The 22509-nt window shown below is 40.7% G+C and overlaps 2 protein-coding genes across 4 annotated transcripts in view; both read right to left on the bottom strand.

The window, feature by feature from the left end:
* Positions 1 to 1831: 1831 nt before the first annotated feature.
* On the bottom strand, positions 1832 to 17481 carry BCAS2 (BCAS2 pre-mRNA processing factor). Its single transcript, XM_081226133.1, has 7 exons — positions 17213 to 17481; positions 17011 to 17103; positions 14425 to 14495; positions 12321 to 12482; positions 4013 to 4063; positions 3226 to 3306; positions 1832 to 2139 (listed from the first exon to the last, which is right to left on the bottom strand). Exons 1-7 carry the CDS (start codon positions 17303 to 17305, stop codon positions 2013 to 2015), a joined length of 678 nt encoding a protein of 225 aa, XP_081082259.1. The 5' UTR covers positions 17306 to 17481; the 3' UTR covers positions 1832 to 2012.
* Positions 17482 to 18278: 797 nt separating this feature from the next.
* DENND2C (DENN domain containing 2C) overlaps positions 18279 to 22509 on the bottom strand; it is a 94756-nt gene continuing 90525 nt past the window's right edge. For 2 of the 3 annotated variants that reach the window (XM_081225552.1, XM_081225553.1), the window contains exons 17-19: positions 21941 to 22180; positions 21611 to 21697; positions 18279 to 20360 (exon numbers count right to left, since the gene is read on the bottom strand). In XM_081225552.1, the coding sequence (XP_081081678.1) occupies positions 20329 to 20360; positions 21611 to 21697; positions 21941 to 22180 (359 nt within the window). In that variant the 3' untranslated portion in view covers positions 18279 to 20328. The remainder of the gene's footprint in view (positions 20361 to 21610; positions 21698 to 21940; positions 22181 to 22509) is intronic. The other variant, XM_081225554.1, reaches the window with a different exon arrangement.

Here is a 22509-nt window from a genome sequence, read left to right as displayed (position 1 = left end):
GATTCTAAATCTTTAAAGATATTTAAACTTCATCACTATACCTTTTTTGATGTTTCATAAGTACTTCATATGTTTCTCTAATTTATTGTCCTCCGTAATTAAGCAGTCAACAGCTCAAGACCAATGAGCTTCCGACTGAGGCTAAAGATTTGCCAGTTCCAGCATATCTCATATATCCATTTCCCAGTCATTTTTTTTTTAAAAAGAGCAACATATGAAAATATTCAATAAATTATATAAATACTGCTATACAAAAGATGAGTAAAACTGAACTGATGGATGGTATGAGCTCTACCTTATAATAATATGAAATATTTGATAGCTTACATATGAAACTCCATACTTACTGTATAGAGAAGGTATGAGTGCAATACACAAAAATTTTAAGATGATTTTTAAAAAACCATAAATGAGGTTACATTATACAAATTATTCTGTAACCTGTTTTTCCTATACATGTACCTTCAAAACCACTGACCCATAATATTGTCAATTATACCTCAAAAAAAAAAAGGCACTGACCATTACCGACATAATAGGTTTAAAAAGTTCTAGGTTTAATTTGTATTCTTTTTTTTTTTTTTTTTTTTTTTTGCTGTACGCGGGCCTCTCACCGTTGTGGCCCCTCCCGTTGCGGAGCACAGGCTCCAGACGCACAGGCCCAGCGGCCACGGCCCACGGGCCCAGCCGCTCCGCGGCATGTGGGATCCTCCCGGACCGGGGCATGAACCCGTGTCCCCTGCATCAGCAGGCGGACTCCCAACCACTTGCGCCACCGGGGAAGCCCTAATTTGTATTCTTAATGTTAAACATCTTTTAATTTTTTTCTGGTGAGTGTTCACCTCTCAGTGATTTGTAAAAGGTCTCTGTACAGTAAGACTATGACCTTATTTGATATATAGCAAATATATTTTTTCTGAATTGGGCAGGAATCTTTTATACTTTTTAATACTTTACAAGTAGAAGGGTAAGAGCACAACCATGGTGCTAGACTACTGGGTTCAAAATTTGGATGATGCTTTCTAGCTAATAAAACTTCAGCAAATTAATCAGCACCTGTTACAGTTTGTGTATGGGAACAACAGTATGTAATTCCATAGGCTTTTGTGAGGATCCAATTATTTTTCTATTCATGTAAGTTTAGTTCATGTACCTAAAGTGCTTGGAACAGTGCTCAGCACATACTAAGCTTTATGTGTTACTTATGATGATCATCATCATAGATGACATATATGGAGTCACTGTATTTCTTTAGTCCTGTTTGGTAATTAAGAAGTCATTTAGAACTACCTCTTTCATTTTATTTTGGCCGCACTGAGCAGCATGCAAACTTCCCTGACCGGGGATCGAACCCGTGTTCCCTGCATCGGAAGCACGGAGTCTTAACCACTGGACCACCAGGTAAGTCCAACTACCTCTTTATTTGAAATACTTATAAATCAAAAGTTTCCAACTTCTTGTACATGTTGAAAACTTTCAATAAAGATCTCTTGGGTACAAAATATGGTCCTGGTGACTCAAAATTAATTCTACGAACATTATTATAAAGTCATACTTATTTTGAAAGTCTAAAGTTCTTTTTTTTTTTTTTTGTACGTGGGCCTCTCACTGTTGTGGCCTCTCCCGTTGCGGAGCACAGGCTCTGGACGCGCAGGCTCAGCGGCCATGGCTCATGGGCCCAGCCGTTCCGCGGCATGTGGGATCCTCCCAGACCGGGGCACGAACCTGTGTCCCCTGCATCGGCAGGCAGACTCTCAACCACTGCGCCACCAGGGAAGCCCGAAAGTTCTTTTTTTAAATGGCAAAAACACAAAACAAAACAAGCCACCACTATGTTGAAATTTTTTATTTTGCTGAAATGTACAAACAATATAACAGTCCACATTCTATGCTTTCTAAACATGTAACCACTGATGATTTCCATAAGATGCTGTTGTTCTTCACAGTTCAGATGTTTGATCTTCTGTGAAAGCCCAACATGCCTTCCTTTCTACCCACCAGATTAGTCTTTTTCAGAAGTCTTGCCGTATGTTTTCTTTGTTTGCCTCTCCATGTTGCTGCTTCATTTGAAAGAGTTCATTTTCTAATTGTACAATAGTCCTTTCAATCTCATAATTCTTACTGACCAGGGATACCCAACTAGAAAAAAAAAAGGGGGGGGAAATTACTTAACATGAACTTTCCCTTATAAGATTTTTATAGTATATATATATTTTCAGCCAGGGTCATAACACTAACCTTCACTTTTAGCTTTACATTTTCAAAAACTGAGGTGTAATTAGGCGGGAAAGTGAGTAAAGGGTGTATAGCACCTCTCTATTACTTCTTAAAATTGCATGTGAACCTACAATTATCTCAAAATAAAAAGTTTAATTTAAAAAAGAACAAATTAGAAAGAGCTGAAGAGATATGAAAGAGTGATTGAAGTTGGTATTTAATTGGATTAACAAAAAAGGAGAGAAAATAGGGCAGAGGCAATAAAGAAAAATGATGAAGAAATTTCTACAACTGCTAAGATAAAATTCCATAGATTCAAGGAATCTTCCCCTTCCCCCAGAAAAAATCTCTAGGACAAATGAAAAGAAACACACATGTACATGTAGATTATATTATTTTGAAGAACAGTGTGGAAAGATGCATAATAGACTGATAACATGGGGTACTTAGAGGATGAGGGGAAGGTGGAACAAGGACAATGATGTGGGTGATGGAGGCAGGGAGGTTAGGGAAAGAGCAAATCAAAAAAGAAAAGGAATGATAAAAAAATCATGACTATATTCAGAGACTTGTACAAACTTATTTGAATACATGAAGAACAACATTAAAAAAACAAAATATATAAACAAAGGGAAAAAACCCCTGAGACACATAAAATTATCAAGAAAGTATGGAATCTCCCTCCTGCAAGAGTTAAAAAATAGACTTTTTTCCTTTTAAAAGGAGACTATAGGTAAAATCCTATTCAGAGCAGAAGTACTGGACAGAAAGCAGGGTGCTCTAAGATCAGAATAAATTAGCAGTGGTTCAGTTTTTGTTTATAACTCTCATTTCCTTCCGAGCCCATACTTCAGAAAGAGGAAGAGGCGGTGAAGAGTGGGATTCAGAAAACAGCATTTCTTTGACACGTGTGGCACCCCATTTGAATACTGTTTGAATTATATTGTTGAATCTTGATCTTAAAATGTGCTAAGCAATTTAAAAGGTGATGGGATTGTAGATACTCACGTTGACTCCATTTCTCTTAATTTAGATCCAGCTGTAAGTTGCATGTTCTTTCGCTGCCAGTTTAAGTCTTGAATATGTTTCCTGTAAAAAAAATTATTTATACAACCCACCTACATTCTAAAGTAAGACTAAAATCAGCAGAAAAATCTATAACTAATATATCTTTAATCCTTTGAGAAGAACAGATATATATATGTGTATATATATATACACATATATAGTCATAGACTAATTCCATGAAATAACTTACTTTTTTTTTTTTAACTTTCTTCTCATTATTTTTCAATTACAAATTTCATAAAACATGCTCATGGTGAAGAATTAAATACACACACACAAGCATGCACACAAACAGATTAAAAATCCAAAGTCCCTCCTCCCATGTGCTTCTCCTTCTCCCTGATAACTTTTGTTCAGTTTTTGGTGAGTGTCTTTCCAGATTCTTTCCTGTATATGTATGTGCATGTATAGATTAGGGTGTTTCGTTTGCTTGTGTTTTTAACATAAATCAGATTATACATGTTATTCTACAACCTTTTCCCCTTCTAAAAGTACCTTTTCAATGTCTGCAGACTTGCAAACTGCAAATGACCTGGTAATGTTTTCAGACCTCTGGTCTATTTCTCCTCAACTCAGGTAGGGCAAACCCAATACTAGACACTGGACAGAGTGGATCATCAATTATTTACTGTCATATGACTATAGTGCAATGGTTCCTTTTTCTTCTCATTCTATTTATTAAGATTCACCTCAACTTTGTTCTAAAATAAGAAGAAAAACAATTTACCTTAACTTCTGGAGCTCTTTCTGTGCCTGTTCAATCATATGAACAAGATTTCTAAAAAAGAAAAAGAAAATCAGATTTATGTACATTAAAATCACGTAGTACCAACTAAAAGTGTACTATCTAGTTGATACAAGGTCAAGTTTTTCTGCTAAAAATAGTTAATATTAGTTGAGCTCTCTGTGTCAAACACCATGTTAGACACTCTATAAAACTAATTTAATTCTCGTAAGAATTCTTTGAGGTAGGTATGATTATCCCTATTTCACATGTTAGGACACTATACTCAGAAAGATGAAGTAACTTGGTCAAGGTAACATGGTTAAGTGTCAGAGGTGAATTCTACTTCAGGTCTTTTAAACTCTTGAGCCTAAGCCATTTACTGATATTCTGATTTTGTGTACTTACATCATGTCTTAAACTGTTATTGTCTTTTCATAGACAAGATGGGAAGTATCTGATGAGTGCACTCATTTACACTCCCTTTTATCTCTTTATTTCTTTACCTACATTTATCTTGTCACTCTCCTGTCTACTGCTAGCTAGAGAGAAGAAAAAAACTGTGTGGAAGGCTATAGATTCAGATTCCAGTCCAAGTCAGCTCTAATGAGCAGAGGGGAGAAGTTGAGCCATACAGAGTTCCATGTGATTATTATCATTAGAGAAGTGATTCAAGGGTAAAATTCAAAATCTTTTCCTAAATAACAGCTTTACTGAAATATAATTTACATACCATATTAATTTCCTCTTAAGGCAGGAGAGTCCATTTCAACCACATTGGCCCTACTATGCTCTTGCTCTAGATCCAGTATTGTCTCCCGGCTTTTGTGACTCAAATTTCCTGCTGCCCTTCTGAGTTATTCTCCTATCTCCACTGATTTCCTATAACTAACTCCAATTCTCTAGAGATTTGGTCTTCAAAAAGTGGTGCCTCTCCAGCTTTCCTTTAGCTCATCCCAATTTCCCTGACTTTGACACTTATTCCATGCTGAAGACAATAAAGCTTAGTACTCTATTCCCGACCTCCGACAATTAATAGGGAGCTTTCTTTTGCATCACCTCTTCCTGAAAGCCCAGTTTGTGGTCTTCTCCCTGCTTCCAGCCTCCCTCTTAAGTACACAGGTTTCTCCTCAAGTACTCTGAATGCTGAAACTGATCACACTGCATCATGGGAGTCAGAAGACTTGGCTTCTAGTCCCAGCTCTGCCCTAAATAGCTATGTTTCCTTTGATGAGTCACCTGACATCACTAGGGCTAAATCTGTTTATTTGTAAAATTAGGGGCTGACCTTGAAGGTTTCCCCTCAGTTTCAAGTACAGAATTCTCTCCTTATTAATGAAATACTATTTTTTTTAAAGCAGTTCTGCACCAAGACCTACTTAGAGCTAAAAGCTCTCTGCCTAGCATATTTGACACCCTCAAATCCTATCATGAAGAAAGAAAATATAGTACAGCTCCTCTGGAGAAGCATCCATTGGGTTTGGAGGAGACAAAATATGTGCAGGAGAATGACCGACACTATAAAGTGTTATGTAATTAAATGTAAAACAAGTGATGTGCATAATAATTTGTATAGTTACTCAGAAGAGAGAGAGAGTACCAGAGGCAGAATTTTAATCAGGGAAGAAAAGGAAACAGATTAAAGTTGGGCTTTAAATAAGTTGAATTTGGGTAGAATAGTTAAAGGTATTCCAGGAGGAGATAAGGCCTGAGTAAAGGTTCGGAGGCAGAGTTTATGATAATCACCAAGGAGAGGACTAGTTTGGCTGGAGTGAAAGTCTACAACTGAGGTATATAGCCTTTTGCTTTGAATATCATGTTAAATAGCCTGGACCTTACCTTGTAGGTAAGGGAAAATTATTAAAGTTTTCTAGGCAAGATGAAAGCAATGCTCTCTTCAATTTAATGCCTCCTCCCCACCCCCATCCCCTCACCTATGTTCTCCTCCATTCCTGGAATGTTCTTGTTCTCCTTTAAACATCCAAATCTCACCCTTTTCTGGAACCCCTGTACACTATTGGTGGGAATGTAAATTGGTGCAGCTACTATGGAAAATAGTATGGAGGGTCCTAAAAAAAAAAAACCTAAAAATAGGACTATCACATGATACAGCAATTCCACTCCTGGGTATATATCCGGAAAAAATGAAAACTCTAATTCGAAAAGATACACGCACCCCAATGTTCACAGCAGCACTATTTACAATAGCCAAAACATGGAAGCAACCCAAATGTCCATCAACAGATGACTGTATTAAGATATGGTGCATATACACACATATACAATGGAATATTACTCAGTCATAAAAAAGAAATACTGCCATATGCAGCAATGTGGATGGCCCTAGAGAATATTATGCTTAGTGACATAAACAAATTGGACAGAGACAAATATTGTACGATGTCACTTATATGCAGAATCTAAAAAATAATACAAATGAAAATTCATGCAAAACAGAAACAGACTCACAGATATAAAAAACAAACTTGTGATTAGCAAAGGTGAGAGAGAAGGGGAGTAGGGACAAATTACGGATATGGGATTAACAGATACAAACTACTATATATAAAATAGATAAGCAACAAGGATATACTGTATAGCACAGGGAATTATACCCGTTATCTTGTAATAACCTACAGTATAATCTGCAAAAATACTAAATCATTATGCTGTATACCTCAAACTAACATAAAAATCAACTATACTTCAATAACCACCACCCCCATCCCCTAATCTCACCCTTTTATAATGGTCCTAATCCTTAATGTCCCTTTCTTTGGATCTCTGTAGTTTATGGACCACAACACACAATGCAGCACTTGCCCCCATACTGCCAAAAATGAACTACTAGTTATCTGGCCTAGAATATCCTGCCTCCTCAACTAGATAAAGCTTCCTGAGGACAAAGATCACATTTTTCCCCTTTGTGAAATACACATTTTGGGGATTGATTTGTTCTCAAATTTCTTAATCATCCCAACCCCATTTTCCCTTTATTCTCCTTGCAACATATTCACAATAGAAACTGAATTGTTTGTTCTGCAGTTTCTTAAATTCGGAATTTTGTCCAAAGATCCTTATGTGGCCAATAGAAATTTAAACATGATTCTGAAAACTTGAGAAAAGGTATTTATTATTTTGTGATTTTTGCTTTACTGTTTCAGGAATCATACTCTAACAAATAGTTTTATGCACAGTTGTGAAGTTCAATGGGCTTTTCTCCTTAAACTGTTAATAGAAACTCGGGATTTTGGGGCTCAAAGGAGCCATGGAGATCATCTGACCACTGAGTTTTACAAGTTGGAAACTGAACCCTAAATAGATAACAAAACCTAAAGTTAAAGCTAGTTATATGGAACAGAAACAGGAGCTACTGGCACTTTTGTTTCTGGTGTTAATTCTCTTACAGTCAATTCTCATCATTTGCAGATTCTGTATATGTGAATTTGCCTACTCACTCAAATTTATGTGTAACCCCAAAATCAATACCTGCAGTGTTTTGTGATCATTCATGGACATGCTCAGAGTGGCAAAAAATTTTAGTTGCTGGGCACACACATTTCCAGCTGCACTGGAACAAGGAGATACTCCACCTTCTTGTTTCAGGTCTCATGCAGGGATGACCAAAGGATAGAGTTTGATTTCCAAATCTGGCAAGTTACTTAACACTTCTGAACTTTATCTTCTCTTTTATAAAATAAAGAAAATACAGAATCTGCCAGGATGAGCTGTTTTAAAGGATTTAAGATTATAATCTATCTGAGATGTGTATATACACATATGTACATATTTCTCCCAGGAGAAATGGTTCAGTATTTGTTAATTCAGTATTCAAGGCCACTTTATAAAGCACAACATGCAATAATGAGAGCTAACTGTATAAGCAACCCCCCACATTAAGGATTACATTCTACCAAGCTACGATTTGTAAATCAGACCTCAGAAGTCATTATTGCAACATTACACAACAAATGTGTTAGGTTTACATCCCCTTAAACTTTGAGATGGGTCTCAAAGCCTTTCATATGGGTTGTAGTTCTAGGACATGACCCCAAGTGAAAGTCCAGCTATATTATTTTTATCCCACTTCTACTCTACTTCCCACATTAAAAAAACAGACTGGTGAGTGGTCTTAGCACTGCAGGGTCGGGGGCAGAGGGGGTGCAGGGCCTGTGCCTTGGTCCCCTGCCTTCATTCGCTCTGGCGTCACCACTGGCAGTGCCATAAAGGAGCCAGGCACCGTCCAGAGAGTCAAATCTCCACCCAGCATGGGGCACGTTTCTCCTCCAGCTGTAAACACGGTATTTCTTAAGTAAATATTTAATACACTCCCTCAGAAAGGCAGCCATGGGGGCACGAACCACACGTGGGTGAGAGGAAAGAATTCCATTCTCTTGTCCCAGTGTCTCTGGGATGAGAAGGTGCTAAGGCCTGTGACCTTAGTCCCGGTGTCCAGGAGGGGGTCAGATGGAGCTGGTCTCCAAGGAAGAGACTGCAACCTCCCAGCTGGAGGTAAGAGGCAGGACCTGCTGGGGAGGAGGTGGCCGAGAGTGCACTTGTCTGCAGCACAGCCCTGTCCTCAGCAGAAGCTGCTAGTGAGCACCCTGTGGTGGCTGGGGGTCACATGCCTGGCTGCAGCTCTTAGGAAAGGATGGGGCAAAGACCAGGGAGTTCATCCTCCTACGAGGCTATCTGTGGTGGGGGTGGTGGTGAGAGTTTAAGTGGCAGATGAACACCGAGAGGGAGAAAGAAGCCTTGTACTGCCAACTGAGCCAGGCGGTCGGGCGGAGAGGGCAACAGAATAAGGCACTATGATCTGTCTTGCTGATTCCTCTCACTGAGGGGGATGGAGCTCAGATCTGTAGGGCTGAGGCCTAGATCCTCCCTCCAAAGGCTATCCTTTTCACAGATCCCAGGAGACAATAACTGACTGCTATTTTAAGGGTTGGAAACTCCTAGAACTTGGACAGGACTAACAAATTGGTGGCGCTGAGATGATGGCAGCCGCTCTGGCGGCTGCCAGGCCTGAGACCCAGGTAAAAGGCAGGAAGAGACGACAAGGCTGACTCCAGTGGGAAGAGGTGAAGAGTGGCTAAGGGAGAGGACGGCTACCTGGGCCTAACTGAGGCTAGTGTGCTGACTGGGCAGAGCCAGCCTTGACTTCGGGCTGATTTCCACCCGGCTGCTGGGTGTCCGAGGTGGATGAAGTGGAGAACAGGGGAGGGAGAAGAGAGACAGGCACTTGGGGCTAACAAGCTGGGCCTCAGGAGCTAGGGAAGGAGGTCCTGCCACCAAGCAAGGACGGGCTTGATGGCAGGACCTGTGGAGGCTGGCTACCCCGACTGAGGCTGCCCACCTCACCCGAAAGGTATGGCCACCTGTGACCTACAGCTCCAAGACCTTAGTCAGAGCTAAGAGACCTGGGGAGGGCGGAAGGGAAGGATAAGCAAAAGGTAAATAACCTGTTAGGCTTGAACCCTCACTAGGACTTCAGAGTGTGGGCTGCGGCCAGGGACAAGTGAGGATGCCAAGTCCGGGGACTGTTTTTCCCACGTGCTCATGGACAGACAGACAGTTGCCCCCGAGGGAAGGCGGGGAGGTGGGGCAGAGAAGGGGTGCGCACTGCAGTCAGGGGATGTGCTCTCCCAGCTGCAGCTCAGAGTAGACTCTAGGTTGTCTGAGAAGTCAGAGGGAAGAGACAAGAGACAGGTGATGACAAAGAATTTCAGCTGAGGCAGGGGAGGGAGGGGCCTGGTCACCTCCTGCTGCCCTGCTGGATCCTGCTAACCACAGTTAGCCATCTGCCCAGGAGGAGGAAGAGGACTTGAGAAAAGGCGGAAAGAATGTGAGCAAACATACTGCTGAGTTTGCAAGTCTGGGCTGATGCTGTGCTGGTCTCTCCTCAACTCCCAGGGCCGAAGGGCTGCGGCTCTCGGGGGAAGCCCTCCTTGGTCACATACCAACTTAAATGCCCTCCAACATCTCCCCTATCCATCCTATGCTGGTTTAGAGAAAACAAACAAAACAACTAAACACAAAAGAAGAATTCCTTTTCCCTTCCTTGCTTTGCTGTAATGGGGTTAGAAGCCAGGTGAGGGGCAACAGGGACAGCTCTCCTTCTCCTGCCAAGGGGAGAGGACACCCCACTGCAGAAGCCCAGGAGTAGGGAGGTTGCGAGAGTCGTTGGAGAGCGGAAGAAAGGCTACAGACAGACACTGGAGGTGGGATCACAGAGTCACAGCCAACAAGCCCAAAGGCACCTAATGGCCATGGTCCACCCCGTCAGCCAGGTCCATCCTTTCCCATCAGACACATTTATACTGAGGGTAGCCCCTAACAGTTAAGTCCCTGCAGTGAGGGAGATGATGGTCGACATTGTCACCATATGTGACACCATGGGGCTGGCACACAGGGCACACCCCTCACTGTGAGGAGATGACAGTGGCAGCCGGTTCAGGACACCCTGTTCTTATGGCAGTGGTCACAACTGGGTCTTGGGGACTCAAGCGGTGTCTGATGACCTGGACATCTGGCGGGTACATCTGGGAAGACGACGATGCAGGAGGCAGGAGGTGATGGGTGCCAAGCTCACAGGAAGTGACAGATGCCCGCCGAAGACCCAGCTGTGTCCCAGGCAGAGGTTTGGCACAGTTTTTTCTGGGAATCATCCTCTGGGAGGAAGATCACTAACAGAAAGGTAGGCTTGAAAGCTGGGGTGGGCTGGCCGTTCAAACACCAGGCAGTACGAGATGATCACCCACTGTCCCTTCCCCCCTCAGAACTCCTGGTTTTAAAGGGCAGTAGAAGGAATGGATTCCCTCTGTAAGTCCTGGTGTGGCCCTGGGCTTCCAACTGCTTAAAGAGGACAAATCCAAAATACAGATCTTCTTTCTCGAGTTCTCCTGGCCAAGCCCTGGTCCTCCCCTTTCAGGTGGTTCTTGGCCTCTATCATCTCCAAGGCCCAAGGGCCAGCCAGGAGCAGGCCACCAGGGAGTCCAGCAGTTCCTGCACCTGGTGGGGAGGCAGCACAGAGGCCTCATTCTGGCTTCATGCCCCCCATTCCAGAAGAAATCCCCAAATTCTCCATGGAGGGGCAGGCCTTCTCTGGGGAAGTGAGGTGTTATAAGCAGAACTAAGAGATGGGTAAAAGAAAGAAGACAGGAAAAATAAAGGACAAAAACAAAATAGCTCCCTAACCCCTTATTAAAATTAAAAATGAAATTTATACATATGTTTTGTCCATTTTGAGTTTCTTTAAAGAAACTGGTGCCTGTCCACAGCATAGCTTCCTGTTCTTCTGAAGTCTTAATCGTTTAAATGTTTTTTAAAAAGCAGGGGAAAGGAAGACAAAAAATAAAAAAATAAAAAAATTAAGCAAAACTAAAAGGAGGGGGAAAACCCAAACAAAAGCTTCACATTGCTGGAGATCCAGCTGTTGGGAGATTGCCAACTGGCCAAGCCACCGCCTGTACCCTCTGCCGTCCTCTGTGCAAGACATGATGAGACTGTGGGTCCCGAGGATCAACCTAGTTTAAAAACACCCAAGATGCTTTGCCCTGAATTTTAAGCAGCACATGTGACCCACTACTGGGCATATACCCTGAGAAAACCATAATTCAAAAAGAGTCATGTACCAAAATGTTCATTGCAGCTCTATTTACAATAGCCAGGACATGGAAACAACCTAAGTGTCCACCATCGGATGAATGGATAAAGAAGATGTGGCACATATATACAATGGAATATTACTCAGACATAAAAGGAAATGAAATTGAGCTAGTTGTAATGAGGTGGATGGACCTAGAGTCTGTCATACAGAGTGAATAAGTCAGAAATAGAAAGACAAATACCATATGCTAACATATATATATGGAATTTAAGAAAAAAAATGTCATGAAGAACCTAGGGGTAAGACGGGAATAAAACACAGACTTACTAGAGAATGGACTTGAGGATATGGGGAGGCGGAAGGGTAAGCTGTGACAAAATGAGAGAGTGGCATGGACATATATACACTACCAAACGTAAAATAGATAGCTAGTGGGAAGCAGCCGCATAGCACAGGGAGATCAGCTCGGTGCTTTGTGACCGCCTAGAGGGGTGGGATAGGGAGGGTGGGAGGGAGGGAGACGCAAGAGGGAAGAGATATGGGAACATATGTATATGTATAACTGATTCACTTTGTTATAAAGCAGAAACTAACACACCATTGTAAAGCAATTATACTCCAATAAAGATGTTTAAAAAAAAAAAAAGACTAAAGGTGGCATGGGTTTAAAAAAAAAAAAAAGAAACAAAAAAGGCTTCTTACTCATTATACACTTTCCAGGCATTGCATCCATGCTGTGACATTAGTTCCAGATTCTCAATTCGAACCGCTTGATGCTCTAACTGGGCCATAGAATTGTTTACACATTCTTGCCACGCAGTAATGTCATTTTTCTGACCCGAGGAAGGGGCTGGAAGTTCATATCTGCAATTAAACAACAATGAAATAAAACCACATATTCCTCCAAACCTTTCTTTCTCCTCCCAACAGAATGCCTCATGGGTCTATGCACACTGTAAAAACTACAGAAGACTGAAGATAAGATGCAGACCTTGCAATAATAAGAAATCTATTTATCCTAAGAAACAATCAATTTACAAATAAGATTTAGCATCATTATACACAGTAACAAAAAAACTGTTCACTTCAATGAACAATTCAATAAGCTACACTGTGCATTCATATAACATACTGTTATATTAGCTATTAAATGTTATTAAAGAATAGTTAAAACATTAAGATGTTTGTAATACATTAAGGGAAAAAAGGATAGAAAAAAATATGCACCTACATCCATCCACCCTCCCACCCACGTACCTACACCCCTCTAGAGAAAAAATGGCAAAGGGATATAATAATTTTTTCATTTTGAACTCAGCCTTTTCTCTGTCTTCATAATACCCAGTCCTTCAACACTGCCAACATAGCCAGCAACATACGCGCTTCATAAATCTCAGCTCATTACTGAGTTACTACAAACTAACTTCTAATTTCCATTTTGTTATTTTTACTAGGTATTGTAAAAACTCCAAATCATTCCTATGAAAAATTGAGGGATATGCAACTGGGATTAAGAAGTGATAAACCATTTTGTTTAAAAACAAAAAAACCCCAAAAAACAAGCTTTACACATGCATCATGAATGCAGCATTTTGGGAACTTCTAATCATAACCCACAGTAAGAAATATTTTACACTGTGATCCAGTACACAGATACACACAGCTGAACAGAAGTTTCACAAAACAAAACTTACCTTTACATGCAATGTGTTCTGATATTTTCTATCCTACTTCCTTAAAAAAGTGCTGTGGTGTCTTAATAAACTTAATTCACAATCTACTGCTTAAAGGATCGTGACCTACTTATGGGTTCAAAATATACTGTTATGAAGGAGTTACTATCATGAAAATCTTTAGAGCAGAAGCACCTGGAAACAGGAGAACTGAGGAGTCCTAGGAGTTTTCCTGCCTTTATCATTCAAGCCAGATAGGAAATGGAGCACAAGAAAAGAAAAAAATCTGGTCCTTCGGTTCTATAGACTCAAATCCCTCTTTTAATCTGTACATATGCTGAGAGGATAACCCTATTGTTCATGTGGTCCTCTCTGCTCGGCCAGATTAGTTACTGGTTCTCATAATTTCATAGTCTTCTTAGAGCTGAAGGGGACCTCAGATGTTAAGCAACCCAATTCTCCAATTTAGTGGAAGTAACAAAAGGGTGTTTTGTTTTTTTTCCTGAAACAGTTTTGTAGTAAAGTGGTGTGGGAAGGGAGACAGTAGAACCAAAGTCAAACTATGCAGGTACTGAGTTTACTAATGTTGCCTGTGTAAGAGCAAAGCACTACATGTCTAATCAGGAACGTTTCCTTGGGAATTCTTAAACATGAACTTAGTTACAATTTACCATTCCCGTTATTGGATTTGAAAATAGTTTGCTTTTTTTTTTTTTTTTTTGCGGTACGCGGGCCTCTCACTGTTGTGGCCTCTCCCCCGTTGCGGAGCACAGGCTCCAGACACACAGGCTCAGCCGCCATGGCTCACGGGCCCAGCCGCTCCACGGCATGTGGGATCTTCCCGGACCGGGGCATGAACCCGTGTCCCCTGCATCGGCAGGCGGACTCTCAACCACTGCGCCACCAGGGAAGCCCTAGTTTGCATTTTTAAATAATGGTGCAAAGAATATTTTTGAACATTAACACAAGATTATATGAACCACTATTATAACTATTACACGAAAAAACATAAATGCATAAAAACAGACAAGAATTTTTTCTTTTGCACATTTTAACATGGCTACAGCAGTTTTACTAATAAATTAAAATTAAACAATGATTTGAGGCCAGCTGAACCCAGAAATAGGACTTACCGTTTCATACTGAGCAATTCAATTGGTTGTCGAGCAGCCAATCTTTCAAATTCATTTCTCATTATGTCGGTCTGATGTGTAAATTGAAGAAAGAATTATTTCCAAAATCATATCAACAAACTGTATTACTATCCATTATTAACGGATCATTTCCCTTCCCCCCAGGTCTTCTCTGCAGTCAGTGCTCTCTAGAATCTGGAAAAGTGCACAGGCACACACACACTTCATATGTAAAGGGGCCCTCAGAGAAAAGGATTAATCCTACATCAGTGGTTCTCAGTCCAGCGCACATTTAGAATCAAATAGGAGTTTCGAAAACAATTCCAATACAATTCACATTATCACTCCTCTCCCCCACTACAGGCCATGATTATAACTTTTGCTTTTAACTCACCAGTTGATCGTAAAGTCAAGCCAGTGTTGAGAACTATGGATCTAAGTATTCACGGGGGGCATGGGAAGAGAGAAGAGGACTTGGGACATAAAATAATTTGCTTTAGCGCTATGAGCCTAAACCTATACTTTCTTTTTGATCCTGGCTGCTCTTTTCACTTTACTCTTTGCAAAGGAGTAACAGGGGAAGGGACAAAAGGACCTGGTTCTGCTGTTTGCTCTAACAATTTTACTATTTTTTTAAAAATGTGAGGTAGCTCTACCTCTTTAAGTCCAGTGTTTTGGTCAACATCCTATTCCATTTAGACTAAAGAGAAGGCAAAAAAGACCTTCCAGAGGTCACATTCCTTGCTTAAAAATTGTGCATTAAGCATGTCTTCATTGGAGAAAGCCTTTTTTTGGACTACTGCTGAGTTTCACACAACTCTAAGAAAATGTGGTTACTTAGTTTCCTGCAGAAGCTAAGGCATTCTAGCTAGAAGGCTATGCACAGCGACAGAGTAAAAACTAACAATTAGGTAAGACAGAAACTACAAAAATATAGTACAAGCCAGTCTTCAGCCGCATAACATCACATGGCTAGTAAGTGACAGATATGGAATTTTAACTCAACTCTCTTCAAAGAATGAGCCAATGCTCACAGGGCTAAGTCATAAGAAGAACTCCAGGCATGAATTGCACACATTAAGCATTCATTATACTGCCTTAGGCACTCTTCATACATTCAGTGATAAATATCTGGGTTCCTATTGTGTGCCAAACACTGTTTTAGGTGATGAAAATACAGTGCTGAAGTAGACAAAAGAGATCCCTGCTCATAGAGCATTCTCATTCTCAGCTTAGACAGGCTTTCCTCAGCCATCCTATCTAAAGCAGTCACCCAGTCACTCTATATCACATCATTATTTTAATTCTCTGTATAGCTTTATCAATAATTTGATATTTTCTGATTTATCTGTCTCCACACTCTAGAACTTAAACTCCTGTTCCCCAATAACTCGAATAGAATCGATTTTCAGAAATAGTTGTTAAATGAATTAATGAAAGAGCAGTTCAAAGGCAGTTTGAGGAGTACTTAAGGTCTTGGGCAAATTAGTTAGCCTAAGCTGCAGTTTTCCCATCTAAAAAATTGGGATAAGCATACAGTTATATAGTTCACAGAGCTGTTTTTAGGACTGAGACAGTGAACCCAGTACACTATTAGCTTCTACTATTAGAAAGCGTTAACTAATCAGTATACTAATTATAAAGACAGGAAACATAGGTTGTATCTAAAAGAGGTAAAAAGAAAACTGGCTCAAGTATTTAAAAGTTTGTGACTGAATGCAGTTACCTAAAACTTTTGGAAATCAAGCTAATAAGTACCCATTACTGTCCTTAGTTCTTAATGTGATAACATCTGTATTTGGGCAACATCATTTACAAAGAGCATGGGAAAACAGCATGCCATAGGAACACCTCTCTCCTACTTAAAACTTAACCAATATTTTTTTTCATGTTACCTCAATAGGAAATCCTGCGTTTTAATAACAGAATTCTTTCATAAATAAATGGTTAACTGTAATGGGGGAAAAAACGGGTCATGTATGTACTAAAATGCCTAACAGAATCCATTAACTTAGAAATGATATTTTACATTTCATTCAGCTAATTAGACCCTAAATAGTATTTTGGGTGCACCTCTAGGCTAAATATCTAAATGGTTTGATATAGTTCACTTAGATATGATTTATCTCTACAGTCACTCACGTCCACCCAGTACTTTTGATACAAAGGCCGCCCTCCAGTGGTTCTCAGAGGCTTAGGTAATTAGGCTTTTGTAAATATATTTAAAAACCCTAGATCACTTGTTTTACAGTAGTCCTTAATTAGAGAGAAGAGGATCCCTTTGAGAATTTACGCAATAAACCTATCTCGGAAAAACGTAACACTAACTTTTGCATTGTTAGGTCAGTTCGCGGAGCCCCAGAAAGTCCTTCCGTGGATCTCAGAATAAGAATCCCGGGGAAGGCTTATCTGTGTAGCTATTTTCAACGGACTGACAATACCTATACAACAGGGTAAGTAGTAGCTAAGCAAGTAACAGTTAAAGCTGGAATTTAAAATTGACTTCTACGTGGCGAAGCCTCTCGATCCAAGGATTCACAGGATCCTGGTTCATACGCTAGGCTCAAAAACATCAATCACACTTACTTCAAAAGCGGAATAATCCGGGGCTGTCAGGTAGCTCAGGTAGTTCTTGGTAGGTCGGTATCTGCGTGTTTCCTCCTCCACCAATGCCGCAGCCTAAGGACGAGAACAGGGGCCAGGGTAGAGGCAGCAAGTTGTTAAGCGATTCTTCCAGCACTAAGGGCCAGCGAGCGCTGAGTCAGTTGCACAGACACCCCGAACTTACCGCTTCCCGCACACCAGGCGCTTCATAACCTTGGTCAAAATACGGCAGCGCATCCACCACCACCTCTCCGGCCACCAAACCCGTACCCGCCATTCTTCGGTTCGCCGGAGTTTTCCGAGTCTGCGCGGGCTCAGGTTCACTGAAATACTCCTGCGCCCGACGCTAACGTAATGACGTCCCCCGCGCATCAGCTTTGGCGCCTGCTAAGTTAATTCTGAGGGCGCGCTCGCTAGAAATTGCCCGGCCATTTTGTTTTGGTCGGACTTGACGTCACGTCGTGGTTTCCCCTAGTCAGCGGTACATCTCAACTTCCTGTCCCTGCGTGCTCTACCGTTTTGCCTCCGACTGGCAGCAAAGTGGAGAGGAGTTGGGACTTCCGGTTTCTTCCAGGACGCTGATACCTGGGTGGGGAATCCTTTAAAACTTTTGGAGGGAAATGGCTGCAGGATTTGGCGGGGAGAAAGATACTGGTTTCCCACCTCGGCTTTACTCTCCTAACCTTCCACCTTCCGTTAAACTTCTCTCCCTTTGCACTTCCTTGCTGTACCCCCACCATTCTGCGTTCTCGGCGCCCCGAGGGTCTTTGCACTAAGTGCAGTTCTTTCACAGATTCTGGAAGTGGGCGCTAGTCTCCAGTTAAAATTGCGAAGCTTTAGACCCTGCGTAACAAAACGAACCTGATCTCGCCCCCAGGGCGAGATAACTGCCCGCTAATCCCATCTTTTAAAAAGACTGATTTCGCATTCAGGGCGTGTATAAAATCCAATCATTTTGCCTTTAGAACTTCTGATAATAGAATAGTTTCTCATTGCCTCCGACCACTCCTGCTACTGCTGGTGCCCAGTCTCTGGTCCCTGGCTTCCAGTTCCTTTTGACTAAGCAGGGAAAGACCAAATAAGGTAGTCGGACTATATACCGTGCCCGGTGTGCAAATCTAGACCCCGACTTTGCCAAGAGCCTGGAAATGTTGGCCACGGTAATTAAGCTTGGTTACTCTTGGATCTATTATCTTTTACGTACAATTAGATAAATGTGTTAGCTATAGATTTAAGTGAAGTAAAATATCTTTACAGCTTAAGCAATTTTATTTCAAATTCTCCAGGAGATCCATGGAATTTTTTGTGTTTGTTTATTCATTAAAAGATCTATAAACATTTTATACAAATTTTCAGCGATTATTTTACAAATGTGTCCAGAATTTGTAATACTTTACAAACAAAAAATAAAACAGACTGAAGAAAAGGAAGCAGCTTCAGATCGCAGGGATAAGACTCCCATCCCTGAAGAAAAGGTCTCCTCACAGAGGGATGTCTGGGATTCACCACATAACACCTTATACCCCCATTTTATAAACACTCAATTCCCAGTTACTAATTGTTCCCTCAGGGTGGGAGTGTCAGAGGAGACCAAATGGGGAAATGTCTGGTAAAAGCCCCACTGAGGTAAGCTGCTTAATAAACTTTTTTTTTTAAACATAGGCTTAGTTCTATTTTCTGGACCCACATCTATAGGAATTGAATTATACAGCACCCATCTTAAATGGTGTCTGCTTCAGATCCATTCACGCACACCTGAATGGGTTGTAATGACAATACTGCACAAGTTAATAAGTTGTATCATAACACAACTTATAATGCTTTAAGTTTGAATAAATATTTTTTATGCCAGTTAAAGCCATCAGCAGGAGTTGAAGAAATCAAACTGACACTTGCTGTAACATTTATCAATTAGCGTTACACCAATGCTGACAAATTCCTCTTTCATACCACTACTACTACTTTAGATATTAAGGGTTGGAGTGATTATGTGGTGTGTGCCCAGGAAATGTCCATATTCTGAGTCCAATTTAACTAGAGCAAAAAGTCCAACATTTCTAGAGGAACCAAAAAAAGTCTCATCTAGACACCTATAGTTTGAAGTCCCTTATTCTCAGAGCTGCAAGTTGACTCTGGTACACTTCAGCTTAAAAAACAAAAACAAAAACAAAAAAAGAGCTTCTTCAATAACTACAGTCCCACAGAGTTCAAATTTCCATCTGTAGGAATAACCAACTTTCTATGTGTTCATAAACTAATAGTCCTGGCTTCAGTTTAAAGTTATTTAAACTCTGAATTCCATTTTCCTCATTAGTAAAAATGCAGATGCAAATATCTCACGAAGTTGATTTAAAGACTAAACAAGATGACATACATACATGTACCACTCATGGCACATGGTGGACACTAAAAAAGAAGGTAGTTCTCATGCCCTTAAAGGACATTTTCCTGTTAGGTATATATTTTTTTCTTTTCTTGTTTTTGGCCATGCCACGTGGCATGTGGAATCTGCATGGGAGATCTTAGTTCTTGGACCAGGGATCAAACCTGTGCCCCCTGCAGTGGAAGCATGCAGTCATAACCACTGGACTGCCAGGGAAGTCCCCCATTAGCTAAAATTCCCCAAAGTTTAATGTTGACATGCGTGGGACAAGCTGCCCAAGTGCCACACAATGTGGAGGAGGAGCTATAAAATGTCTATTTTTATAAGATACTCAATAACAGTGATAATACATAGGGCTTCCACGTAAGTGAGATTCCCCTAGACAGAGCATTAGACCAAAAAAAAAAAAAAAAAAAAGCTGAGTATAGTCCTTAGCTCAGCTCAAACAGCCCATAGGTTTAAAGCTGCCATGGTATTTCAGTGATGAGAATTATGTGTGAAGGGCTAGTCCTCTACTTCTCTCATGCCTCCGTAGTACCTTAAATGCAGCACTTTTCTCATTGTGCTCATCTTTGAGCTGTTTTTAAAATGCAACACCACCTCTTTCTTGTAAAAGACAAGTGCCTTCATAGACTAAGCTCAAAACACAAAGAATGAGCTCAAGAATCAAAAAGAAAAGCCACTTAAAAAAATCTGGAGGCAGAGTAAAGGGAGCATTGGTTCCAGACTACTCCCAACAATTCTCCAGTGATTACTACAGCAGCAACAGGAGAATCCTCCTCCGAGAACCTGGCCCACTCTGTAACCTTTCAACTTTCAAGATTTTGTAGAATACTTCAGGGCATCTTTACTCGTGGAAAAGTAGTTTCTTTGTCACTTTCTGTTCTATTTAGGATGGAGGCTGTCAATCAAAGATTTCATTTCTTCTGCAGAAATTTCATTTTACTTCCTAAAGGAAAAAAAGTAGAGTGAAAGTCTCATTAGTTCATTTTTATTTATTATACATTATTTGAAGCAAGGGATTAAACCTAGTCATTCAGAACAGCCTAGAAGTAAGCTGCCATCTCAAGCTATCAGTTGATGTGTTTAACCACCAAAAAAACCCCAAACCAAACCAAACCAAATATACACACACACACAAAATCCCCACATTTCTAATTGTAGAGGTAGAAGAGAACTGAGACATCATCTAATCCCATGGTTTTCAAACCTGACTATAGGTTAAAGTCAGCTGTCCTGCTCCCCAGAGATTTTGTGGAGCCTGGTGTGGGGTGGGGGGTGGTTTTTTCTTTTTCTTGCTGTACCACACAGCTTGCAGGACCTTAGTTCCCTGACCAGGGATCGAACCCATGCCCCTGCATTGGAAGCGTGAAGTCCTAACCACCGGACGGCCAGGAAATTCCCAGGATTTTCATTTAAGTTCCCCAGAGATTATAATATTGTAATCAGAGCTGAGAACCACTGATCTAATCTAACACCACGGTATAAAGATGAAATAATAGCCCTAGGCATAATTTGTCCATGGTCTCTCAGCTAGTTAGGGGCTAATTTTAATTAGGGGGGGCATATATTTCAAAGATCAATATAAATACCATAGAATACAGGTTCTTCATTGTTTGGGGCTACCACACCACTGTTCTCCTACATCATACTGGATAATTAAAAGTTAACTTATAATTGAAAAATCATAAACAACTGTGTTTCCTTATGAAGAGTAAAATTAGAGACTTGCAGGAAATCTTCTTTTGCCTCAGATGCCCTCTGAACCAGGTATTTTTAACCTGGAGTGTATGGATGGGCTTCAAGGGGGTTCATTAACACCCTAAAATTATATGCATAATTTGTTTGTATGCTCCAAGTATATTTTTCTGGGAAAAGGTGCAGATTTTAATAAGATTCTTCCAGGGATGTGGCCTAGAAAAGATTAATAATCATGATATGCAAAATTCTAATATCATGAGGGAGCTTCATCTGAGGAAAACAGTCCCATGGACAACTCTGATGGAGAATCCTAACTTCTGAGAAAGAGTTTTGTCTTTCTCCAAAACACTTTGGAAATAGGGTCATGGTTTCTGGTCACCCTCCTTGAGGTTATATTGTTGAGGTGATTATAAAGCTTTTGTGATGAGGCATGCTTACCGCAAAAGTTTTTGTTTTTTTTTAACTGTATTTATCTAACAGGAAAACACAGCAACTTACCAAGACTCCGCAAAATTTTATTCACTCCACTGGGCTCAGACTCAGGAATTGTTTCCAAATACTGGAGGGCCCGGACCTCAAACAAACCTACAAGAAAAACTCATGTTGATGAAACTGCCATACATTGAAGACTGAAAATCAATTGAATAAAACTCTGTACTCACTACCAATGTACTTCCGTAGCTAAAACAATATCACAAAATAAATGTTTCCCATAATAAACAACTCATAGTGAGCCCTTGTACCTTTATGCTATTTTTTGTTTATATTATTTTCAAATCTTTCAAGTACTCACTAAATACAGAGGGAGAACTTTATGATGAAACTGACCTTTTACCCCACTTTTCCGAAGCTCTCGGTCCTGGATGAATCCTGCAAACATCTGAGTTTCCATGAAGAGATCCAGGAAGTGGCGTACACTTCGGGAGGTGTGGGATTTACGGAATGGCTCCCTTTGGAATACACGTTCCCCACGCTCAGTGACAGTCATGCTCAAAGAATAATGTCCCACCAGTTCAACAAAAAACCTGACAAATGCTTCGGACACCAGAGAGTTGAGTGTCACATCTTCTGCAAAATGAATGAAAAAAGAAAGAAGGGGGGAAAAATCCCCTAAGTTTTGTGTTTATAGGGACACTGGCTCCAGTTATAAAAGTGACGCCTAGGGGAATCATAGATTAAAGGACAGAGAATAAATGTAGGAATCTTCATTCTTAGCTTTCTTGTACTCTTCATGACCTGAGAAAAAGCAAATGGCTTATATCCTTACCTTCATGTTCTTCCCATGCATACTGTGGCCTGCACATCTGTGATTTCACTGTAATGGCTCTTTCAAAGGCCATCAGTGAGAACCAGCCAAATTTAATCTCCTTTTCTATTTTTATCCTCCTTTAAACTCT

Source organism: Mesoplodon bidens, assembly GCF_964165515.1.
Source record: "Mesoplodon bidens genome assembly, chromosome: 2".
NCBI classification, from domain to species: Eukaryota; Metazoa; Chordata; class Mammalia; order Artiodactyla; family Ziphiidae; genus Mesoplodon; species Mesoplodon bidens.
The sequence above is the reverse complement of the archived record's forward strand: the minus strand, read 5'-3'. Positions and strand labels throughout refer to the sequence as shown.

What these genes read in the sequence shown, in the direction of transcription:
- BCAS2 (XM_081226133.1), bottom strand. Translation starts at nt 17,305, where the DNA reads ATGGCGGGTACGGGTTTGGTGGCCGGAGAGGTGGTGGTGGATGCGCTG. An exon ending in GCCTGGAAAGTGTATAATGA is followed by an intron (nt 4,064 to 12,320) that starts GTAAGAAGCCTT and finishes TTTCTTTTTTAG; the next exon opens with AAATCTTGTTCATATGATTG. An exon ending in AAAGAGCTCCAGAAGTTAAG is followed by an intron (nt 3,307 to 4,012) that starts GTAAATTGTTTT and finishes TTTTTTTTACAG; the next exon opens with GAAACATATTCAAGACTTAA.